The 11,268-nt window shown below is 40.1% G+C and overlaps 1 protein-coding gene across 1 annotated transcript; it reads right to left on the bottom strand.

The window, feature by feature from the left end:
• LOC107611140 lies at positions 7,028–7,537 on the bottom strand. The gene has a single exon (XM_016313098.1). The coding sequence runs from the start codon at positions 7,535–7,537 to the stop codon at positions 7,028–7,030; it is 510 nt and encodes a 169-aa protein (XP_016168584.1).

The following is an 11,268-nucleotide window of genomic DNA, read 5'->3' as shown; positions in this document are numbered from 1 at the left end:
AGATTGATGGCGGCATTCATAAGAGTCCGGAAAGTCTAAACCTTGTCTGGGGTATTCCGAGTAGGACTCTGGGATTGAATGACTGTGACGAACTTCAAACTCGCGAGTGCTGGGCGTAGTGACAGACGCAAAAGGAGTGTGAATGCTATTCCAGTATGATCGAGAACCTCAGATGATTAGCCGTGCTTTGACAGAGCATTTGGACCATTTTCACAAGAGGATAGGATGCAGCCATTGACAAGGGTGATGCCTCCAGACGATTAGCCATGCAGTGACAGTGCATCGGACCATTTTCCAGAGAGGATTAAAAGTAGCCATTGACAACGGTGATGTCCTTACATAAAGCCAGCCGTAGAAAGGAGTAAGACTGATTGGATAAAGACAGTGGGAAAGCAGAGATTCAGAGGAACGAAAGCATCTCTGTACGCTTATCTGAAATTCTCACCAATGAATTACATAAGTGTTTCTATCCTTATTTTATGTTTACTTATTATTTAATTTCGAAAACTCCATAACCTTTTGATATCCGCCTGACTGAGATTTACAAGGTGACCATAGCTTGCTTCATACCAACAATCTCCGTGGGATCAACCCTTACTCACGTAAGGTTTATTACTTGGACGACCCAGTGCACTTGCTGGTTAGTTGTATCGAAGTTGTGAATGAAAAATGATTTATTAAGACGTGCGTACAGAGTTTCTGGCGCCGTTGCCTGAGATCACAATTTCGTGCACCAATCAACCAAATCAGTAGAATGGGGGCTTGTTTCTTCCTCAAGTGATGTTTTAGATTCACCCTCGGAGAGGACTAACCGACACCGAGCTTGCCTTATACGTGAAGTAGTTCTTTCAATCTCAGGATCAAATACTGGTAAGCTTGGATAAGGAAGTGAACGCATCATTTAACAAAAGAAACATGCAGCTCATAGTAACAAAAAAAAAAAAATAAAATACAAATAAATAAATTCCAATCAATAACTTAGCACTCTATTGCAACTCCCCGGCAACGGCGCCAAAAATTTACGTGGCAGAAATTTGTGAGTTAAGAAATTGTTATAAGAGATACGTTGCAAGTACAATTCTTAACCCACCGAAAATTTGCTTATCAATTTAGAAAGGTTGTCACAAAATTAAAATTAAAATACTTGGAGTATGAATCCCAGGTCGTCTCCCAACGAGTTGCAGAAAGATGTGCTATTTTATTAATCAGATGTTTTCTAAAATTGGTTGAGTTGATAAATAGGAATTTAAATCAGAGAATTTATGTAAATTAAATAAAAACCTTGACCGGCAGTAGATTAGTTGGAAGCCCTATCCTTGATGGAGTTCTCTCAAGATAAAAGTGATAATTAAAGGTTGCCTACTCAGTTATCCTTTACCAGGTAAAGGAAAGTTAAGCAAGTTAGAAGTCAATTTCTATTCACAAGTTCTAATCCTCTCCCTTGGGAAGAACTAGTGTTAGTGATTAGAGGGCGACCCAACGTGAAACCCAACTATAATTTTACTCTTGAGCATCCAACTCAAGGTCTTCCTGTCAATCAACTCCCAATCAAGTTATGGAACTACTCGCTCATTATGTTTGTAAAATCGATGAAATAAGAAAAGGAAATATTGAAAGACATGATAAATAATAATCAAAAGGATCAATTAAAAATAAAAATAGTTCTTGTATTAATAAATTCTAAAAATAATCCAATAATAATTCTGAGTAAATGAAGGATATTGAAGAGTAAGTGACAAGTAAGGAAACAAACTAGAATGACGAAGTCTTGACGGAGGTAATAACTCTTCTCAATATCCCAGTCTAAAAAGCAATAAAATCAAAATCCTAAGAACTATGAATGTGTAGAGAGAAAACCTAGAGGAGGAGTAAAATCAGATCTAAAACTAAAATTATGCGGAATGAATGTTGTCCTCTGGTCTCTGCATGTTCCCTGGCTCTAATCTGCTTTTCTGGGCCAAAAACTGGGTCAAAACAGGGCCCAAAATTGCCCCCAGTGAAATCTGCAGATTCTGCAGATCGCGCACGTCACGCGATCGCGTCATCCAGCCATTCGTGTCATCCAGCGTTTTGCCTTGTCACGCGTGCGCGTCGTCCACGCCTTCGCATCACTTGTGCAGTTTCCAATCCGCGCGGTCGTGTGAGCCATGCATCTGCGTCACTTCTCGCTGGTCATCTCCTCAATTTCTTGTGTTCCTTCCATTTTTGCAAGCCTTCTTTCCAATCTCCAAGTCATTCATGCCCTATAAAGCCTGAAACACTTAACACACAGATCACGGCATCGAATGGAATAAAGGATAATTAAAATATAAAAATTAAAAGTCTCTAGGAAGCAAGTTTTCAACCATGAAGTATTTTTAGAAAAGAATTATAAATGCATGCTAATCATATGAATAAGTGGGTAAAGATTTGATAAAACCACACAATTAAGCACAATATAAACCATAAAATAGTGGTTTATCAGTGATCTAGAGTTGTTAGTTAATATTATTTCCATTGACTCTAATCTCTTGCTAATTCCATTAGTGAGTTGATTAGGACATTTGGATTGAGGTTAACTAGTCTTGTTTGACTTTCTCTAATGGAAGATAACTTACACCTTCTTCCAACATTGGGGATGACAAAGTAAGATAAATTCTTGTTAAGTATTGTTACGATTAATGACTAGGATAGAAAGCCTATGATCTCAAACCTTGCCATGAATGTCTCTCTTTATTGATTGCTTTCTTTAATTTCTTGATTTACTCTTCTTGTCATTTAATTTTTTTTGCCCTTTATTTTCTTGCAAAAATACAAAATCAAACCCCCTTGCACCCTCATAGCCAATAATTGAGCACTTCATTGCAATTCCTTGTGAGACGATCCGGAGTCTAAATACTTCGGTTAATTCTTATTGGGGTTTGTACTTGTGACAAAACCATATTTTAATTTGATGAGAGTTGTTTGTTGGTTTGGAGCTATGCTTACAACGAAGTAATTCCTTTCTCTAGGAAGAAAATCTAGACCGACAACAAGTTTCGTATCAGGGGGTTCTCAGCATTGTAAAGGTTCCATGCACATAAGATATAAGGTCTTGGGAATGCCAGAGGCAATCCTAGAACACCGACACTCAGATTATAAAGCTTAAGGTACTACAACCTAGAGTGATGACCTGTTAAGATTTCCACGTCTAACATGTTTCGAAAAGTTCCTCGACACAGTAACCTTATGCCATTGCATAAGTCTGCCTTAGGATCTATGTTTCTTAGTAACATCAAAGGAGAACCTTTTTTTACCTTCAATGTATGAGGTGGCAATCCACCCGTGGAGATTGAGTTAAGATATTCTTATTGATACAAATTATTTCTATCTCAAAGGATGCTAAAATTCGTTCGTGTAACACCCTAATTAGCCTAAGCTTTACCTCGCGTCGTAAAGCAAAGGTTAATCATAGATTACGACAGTTCTAAATAGTATAATCTAGAAGCCCGATGAAAGATATAGCTCAAAAACAGGATTTCAAAAGCGTAAAACATACTAACGAAGCTACTAGCTTAAGGCACAAGAAACAGATAAGATACAACAAAATATAAGTATATAATTTCATAGGAAACTAGCCACGGCTCGTGGAGTTTAAGCCGGCTAGCCATACACGAGTATACAGAACCTGACAGTTTAAAAGCAGCTTATACAAGTTTTTTTCTCATAATACAAGCCTCTAGGAAAAGACAAAATACAAAAGGAGAGATGTATAAACAAGATAAACCAAAAGACTCCAAAAGAATCCAAGATCCTCCGCTTCTGTCACCATCCAAAGCAACTCACCGAGGTGGGTTGCGACCTGCATCTGAAAAACATAACAAAGATATGGTATGAGAACCGGAGGTTTTCAGTATGGTAACAGTGCCCAGTGATGTAGGATATAAGACCCCGGGATGCCAAAGGCAATCCTAAGCTCCATATCCATCACAAGATTCAAACTTAAAGCATTTTAAAACAAATAAGCATAATATAAACCTTATCATAAATAAACCGGGTAATCTATCTTAAGGGATTTCTATTCTAACCAAACACCGTTGTCCCACAGCCTTCACCAACCTATCCTCCATGCGATCACATCACCACTGCCTTCTGAACCTCTTCAATCCCAGTAGAAAGCACAATTAATAACAATGCAAGTAATTCACAAGTAAAAGCATACAAGGCAAGTAGATCAAGTAAGCAAATAGGCATGTTATTCAATTAGGCATACAATTACAAGTCAGCAAAGCAAACAAATAGATAGGAAATGCATATGATGAATGCCTGCCCTACTGGCTGTGATATCACATTGTCGGTTCAACTGCCAACTCGACACATCTCCATGGAGACGTCGCCCTTCGGATTTCTCATATGGGAAGCCCCAAGATATAGTGCCCGGATCACTGTCTAGGTACTGGCGCCTGCACGCCTATAGATCCGAAGGGATGCGAGTGGGATAATCTTGCCTCAGACCTCACATCTCAATATAAGCGGATTAACCACTATCCTTACACCGCCGTCGCTACCTCGACAGGCGGGATTAACCACCGTCCCTGTCGGGCGCATAGCGTCTCATAATCTCAGTAAAAACATTATTTCAGTGGTTTTCAAAAAAAATATTTTCAGTATACAGAGATCCATCATCTCAATCCGAGTCCTCGAATCATCTCAACCACTGTCCATTCATAACTCAGTTTCCAAATTTCAACTGTTCATCATTTCTCATCTTATATATCAATCATCCTTCACCTAACGTCAAACATTCTCAGCACACCAGAAACCAAGGCCTTTATTTTCTAATTCATCATAAAATCATGTACTAGGACCCTTAAGTTATATCCCATGTTCTATTACCAAAACTAGGCCCAAAAGTCTTAAATGGTGTTATAGAAGCTTACAACCTCGTCGGAAAGGTGAAATAGTTGAAAACAAAGCAAAATTTGAGAAACAGAGCGTGTGCGTCCGCACAGGGGTGTGCGTGCGCATGCCCAGAAAATTTTTAAAAGTGTGCGCACGCACAGGGGGGTGCGTACGCACAGGGGTCAAAACTAAAAAGGTCTGTTCACTCGCACAACCTGTGCCAGCGCTCCCAACAGACTGTCCTTCCTGATGTGTGCGTCCGCACAGGTTGAAATTCTTCTTTAGATATGCGCACGCACAAGCTGTGCTAGTGTTGCAAACAGAACACAATTTCCTGCCTGTGCGTGCGCACAGGTGTGTGCATCCGCACAGGTCAAAATTTTTACAGGGTGTGTGTCCACATGAGGGTGTGCGCTCGCACATATCAGAAATCATGAAATTCTGCAACTTTGCAGAATTTCAGATTTTTAACACCAATTTTGAATGATCATAACTTCCTCCACAAAATTTCAAATTTCACAAACTTTATATCGATTGAAAGGGTTTTCAAAGATATTTAATTCTAGACAAGTTTGATCAATTTTTGAAAATCGAGGCAAAAGTTATGATCGAACAAAGTTCACCAAAAACCCCATTTTACCAAACTTCACAATTTACCCAATTTCTTACCATACACATTCCAACTCATACCAAACCATTCAAAAACTCCATCTTTCATCAAAATTGACCTGTTGTGCCCTAATACACCAACATTACCATATTTCCCTTCACGTTTCATCTTCTTCAACATCAAAACCAATATATCACAATTTTATAACCATAATGCCAATTCATCAAATTCAACATCACTTATATCATCATTATACCTTTTCAATTTACACAATCATCATTATCATATTACCATCACTCATCATACTCAAACCCAACAATCATTTATTCATCATAAAACACCACATATCATCATTTAACAACTCAACAACCATTTAAATTCAAACCTATCATATGGGTGTCACAAGCCTAAGTGTCCATGAATATTATATACTAGATAGAGGAAATCAAAACCATACCTTGGCCGATTCCCTATATGCTCCAAAACTCCAATTTAGCCCAAACAAGCTCCCAACCAAAATCCAAGCTTTCAATTCCACTCCAATAAGCACAATAAGTTTCCAAAAGCTCCCAAAACCACAATAATCAAACTATATACATATAAATCACCTCAAATCAACCTAGGGCTCCAATTAAACATAAATTCACTAGAGTTTAATGGCTCTTACCTCTTCCAACAGATTTGGATGTCAAAACCCAATGTTAAGCAAGGCTTAGAGCAAACCTAAACATCCAAAATCACAAAAACTCACTTAATCACAAACCCTAAAAACCGAAATTTTTGGAGAGAAGAATAAAAATGATTTCATGGTTACCTCTCCAGTTTCTTGTATGAGTTTTGTAGAGCTCTTCACAAGGAACGCGTAGCCGTAAATGGTGCGGCGATCGGAGCTCTGTAGCTCAAGATATGAGCAAGAGAAGAAGAGGGGTGAATAGTGTCAATGGTGTTTTCTCTCCTTCTTCTTCTTTTCAGCATGTGGGGGTGTGTGTTTGAGTGTTGGAGCTGATTGGGTTCACTTAATGAACCCTTTTATATATTGGGCTTGGGCCCAACTTGGGCCCGGTCCAATCCGTTAGCGTTTTTAGCCCGTTTGACCTAACTTCGGGCCAAACCTTTAAAATTAACGCTCGGTTTTCCATTTCTAACATTTTTCTAAGGTTTTTTATTACTGTTTTCACTTTTTTTCATCCGGTACCAGGCAGACTTGAACTGCTTCAACCGGTTCAACTGTCGGTTCGCAATTTTTTGCGGTTTTTTGCAGAAAGCACATTTTCTAACTCAGAAAGACCCACTGAGTCCAAAAATTACCTTTTAATCCTCAATTTCTCACTCTAACTTTTCGAAATCTAATATGGGCAATATTAATTACTTGATTAACCAGTTGATTAATTGCTATTCTTACATTCTCCCCACCAAATAAGAAATTTTGCCCTCAAAATTTGAATTACCTGAGAAAGGCTTGGGATAATCCTTTCGCATTTCGGACTCCAATTCCCAAGTGTGCTCTTCAACTCCTACTCGCTCCCAAGCAACTTTAACCAACTAAACTTCTTTCCCTCACAGCTTCTTCACACTAGTGTCATCGATTCTCACTGGCGTTACTTGGAAAGTTAAGTTCTCCTTCAACTCAACCGACTCAGGCTCCAACACATGAGCCGCATCCAACGTGTACTTATGGAGTTGTGACACGTGGAATATGTCATGCAAGTTAGACAGATGAGGTGGCAAAGCGACTTGATACGCCACCGACCCGAATCTTTTCAGAATCTCAAATAGTCCTATATATCTTGGGTTCAACTTCTTGGTCTTAATTGCTCTTCCAATCCCAGTTGTCGGTGTCACCCGAAGAAATACATGTTCTCCCACTTTAAACTCTAGTGGTTTCCTTCTCTGATCCGCATAACTCTTCTGTCGACTCTGAGTAGTTAGAATCCGTGCACGAATCTTCTTAATGTTCTCAGTAGTCTCTGCTATTACCTCAGGACCCAAAACACTTGCTTCACCAGATTCATACCAACAAAGTGGAGACTGGCACTTTTGCCCATACAAGGCCTCATAAGGAGCCATCCCAATGCTCGCATGAAAGCTGTTGTTGTATGCAAACTCCACTAATGGCATGTATCGGTTCCAACTTTCGAGTTTAAAACACATGCTGACAGCATATCCTCCAACGTCTGAATAGTCCTTTCTGACTGTCTATCGGTTTGCGGATGATATGCGGTACTAAGACATAGCTTCGTACCAAAAGCTCTTTGGAAAGCTCCCCAAAACCTTGATGTGAATCGGGAATCACGGTCCGATACTATGCTCGATGGCACACCATGCAACCTTACTATCTCCCTGATGTACAATCTCGCCAACTCCTCCATAGAACAGTTTACTCAGATATGCAGAAAATGAGCAGATTTCGTTAAGCGATCCACGATCACCCAAATCGTAACAAATCCCGACCTAGTCCTCGGTAAACCGGTCACAAAATCCATCGCGATTCCTTCCCACTTCAACTGAGGAATCTCAAGTGGTTGTAGCAATCCTGACGTTTTTTGATGCTCTATCTTCACCTTCTGGCAAGTTAGACACTTGGATACCACTGTTGCTACATCACCTTTCATCCCAGGCCACCAGAACATCTTCTTCAAGTCATAATACATCTTCGTGCTTTTGGGATGAATGGAAAATCCACTGTTGTGAGCTTCCGACAACAAATCTTGTCTCAAACTCCCAACATCCGGTATGCAAATCCTTCCCTTGTACCTCCATAACCCTTCATCATCCTTAGTGAATTCTTCGCGCCTCTTATCACCAACTGGTTGGAACAATTGTTGAAGCTTCTGCTCATCTTGCTTAGCCCTCTGAATATCTGTCTTAAACGTAATCAAAATCTGCAACTGATTTAAACAAGCTCTTCCGGAAACTTCACCAATATCCAGCTTAAAATCCACAAACTTATCTACTAACTCCTCTTCCTTAATCCTCATCCAAGCTATTGTCAAAGACTTCCGACTCAAAGCGTCTGCTACCACGTTCACCTTTCCAGGGTGATAACTCAACTCGAAATCATAATCTTTAAGCAACTTCATCCACCTCCTCTGGCGCATATTAAGCTCTTTCTGATCAAAGATGTACTTGAGACTCTTATGATCAGAAAAGACGCTAAACCTTACTCTGTACAAGTGGTGTCTCCAAATTTTCAATGCAAACACAATCACCGCTAATTCCAAGTCATGAGTGGGGTAATTCACCTCATGCGGTCTCAGCTGACGGATGCGTAAGCCACCACATTCCCGTGTTGCATCAACACGCAACCCAAACCTTTCAATGATGCATCACAATAGACTTCGAATGGTTCATGCGATTCCGGCAAAATTAAAACTGGCGCTGAAGTTAACTTCTACTTCAAAATTTGAAAACTCTCTTCACACTCCGACGTCCACACAAATGGCACCTCTTTCCTTGTTAATTTCGTCATTGGTAGCGCAATCTGGGAAAATCCTTCGATAAATCTTCGGTAATATCCGACTAAACCCAAAAAGGTCCTGACTTCCGTCACAGTCGTCAGTCTTTCCCATTCCATCACCGCTTCTACCTTCGAAGGGTCTACGGCTATTCTTCCTGTGCTCACCACATGACCTAAGAACTTCACTTCCTCCTTCCAAAACTCACACTTCGATAACTTAGCGTACAACTTTCGCTCCTTTAGGATTTGCATCACAATCCTCAAGTGCTCCTCATGCTTCTTTGCCGTCTTAGAGTAAACCAAGATGTCATCTATGAAAACCACCACGAATTTGTCCAAAAAGGGATGAAACACTCTGTTCATGTAATCCATGAAAACAGCAGGTGCATTCCTTAACCCAAAGGATATTATCACAAACTCGTAGTGTCCATAGCGTGTCCTGAACGCAGTCTTGGGGATATCATCCTTTCTCACCCTTATTTGACGGTAACCGAATGTCAAATCAATTTTGGAAAACACTCCAGCTCTTTGCAATTGATCCATCAAGTCATGTATCCTTGGTAGCGGGTACTTGTTCTTCACAGTCACTTTGTTCAGCTTTTGATAATCCACACATAATCGCATTCCTCCATCCTTCTTCTTTACTAATAAAACTGGCGCTCCCCACGGTGATACACTCGACCGAATGAACCTCTTGTTCAGAAGCTCCTCCAACTGAGTCTTTAACTCTGCCAGCTCTATTAGAGCCATTCTATACGACGCAATCAATACTGGTACGGCTCCCGGCACCAATTCAATCGCAAATTCAATTTCCCTTTGAGGTGGAAACTCAGGGATATCTTCCGAGAATACTTCTGAAAATTCACAAAGTCTCTACCCTCGAGCTTGAAACCTACTTGTCTACAACCTGACCTAGTCATAACTGTCTGATGCGGAGTATGTACATGCAGATCAAAAGGTAACTCTGACATTTTCAAACTTAGTTCCTCAAACTTTTTGGTGTAATCTGCCACAGACATGGAACCTTGCTTTAGCTGCATCAATTCCATCTCCTTTGCTTCCCTTATAGACTTAGGGAAATACTTCTTATAAAAAGCTGTTTGAAACACCTCCCATGGAATATTGGCGTTCTGAAGTTGTAGCAAGCAACACTCTGCTTGCCACCAGGGCTGGGCCTCTCCCGCTAGCTAATAAGCAGAAAACTCGACATATTGATTGAGGGGGACATGCTGCGCCTGTAAAGCACGCTCCATAGCCTGGAACCAGTGATCTGCTTCAGTAGGATTTGTGGATCCTCAGAAAGTTGGCGGATGAACATTGAGGAACGATGCCAAGGTCATCGGAACTCCTCCCGTGTTATCACCGTTTCCCTCAGCATTATCATTGGCATTTCCTTCTCCGTTCCCGTTGCCATTCCCCGCCGGTTGGCGTAACCTCTGCACAGCTTACAGAGTCACAGCAGCATTTGCTTCCATGATGTTCGCTAAGTTAGCGATGGCCGCCATAAACTTGGCATGGTTATCAGCCGGTTGCTCATTCCTACTTTCTCGGGTACGTGTCCGACCTCGCCCGCGAGTGGCCATTAGGATTCCTGTCTACACCAAACAATCGATATCAAGGTGATCAGTCTTAATATCAAAAGCCTAGTACTTCAATTATCCCAAACAGGCACTCACAAACAAGCATGATATGCATATATCAAGTAGATAACCTAATAGCATCAAAGAAAAGACACACAAAGTATGCAATGAAGCACAATCGGTCCATCCCTCAGGCTCACGAGGACAAACCGCTCTGATACTGCAATTCCTTGAGAGACGACCCGAGGTTTAAATACTTCGGTTATTTTTATTGGGGTTTGTACTTGTGACAAATAAATTAAATTTTGATTGAGGATTGTTTGTTGGTTTAGAAATATACCTGCAACATAACAATTTCATTGAGAAATTCTATACCGACAATTTTCCTACATCACGATCCCACGGAGATTGGTGTATTAAGCAATTTTTAGTTAAATGGTGGTTTAGTTAGGCAAACAATTTGTGATTTCTTGATATATTCAACATGAAAGTAAAGTGCAGAATTATAAATGACAAGGAATTGAAATGACTGAAAGTAAAAGTGAATGAATTAAATGACTGAAAATGTAATAACAGAAACTTAAAGTGCAAGAAAGTAAGAATTGAAATGTAAATAGCAGAAGCATAAATTGCAAGAAAGTAAAAGCTGAAATGTAAATGGCAAAAATGTTAAATTGCAGGAATGTAAACAAGGGATTTAGGTAGTGGGTAATTATGAATTTAAAAGAACAGAAGTAAAGAATTATGATGGGTGAGATCAC

The sequence above is a fragment of the Arachis ipaensis genome, chromosome B08 (genome assembly GCF_000816755.2).
Source record: "Arachis ipaensis cultivar K30076 chromosome B08, Araip1.1, whole genome shotgun sequence".
Classification (NCBI taxonomy): Eukaryota; Viridiplantae; Streptophyta; class Magnoliopsida; order Fabales; family Fabaceae; genus Arachis; species Arachis ipaensis.
Note: the sequence above shows the minus strand (reverse complement) of the source record. Positions and strands in the feature narration are given on the sequence as shown.

What these genes read in the sequence shown, in the direction of transcription:
- LOC107611140 (XM_016313098.1), bottom strand. Translation starts at nt 7,537, where the DNA reads ATGGCTCCTTATGAGGCCTTGTATGGGCAAAAGTGCCAGTCTCCACTT.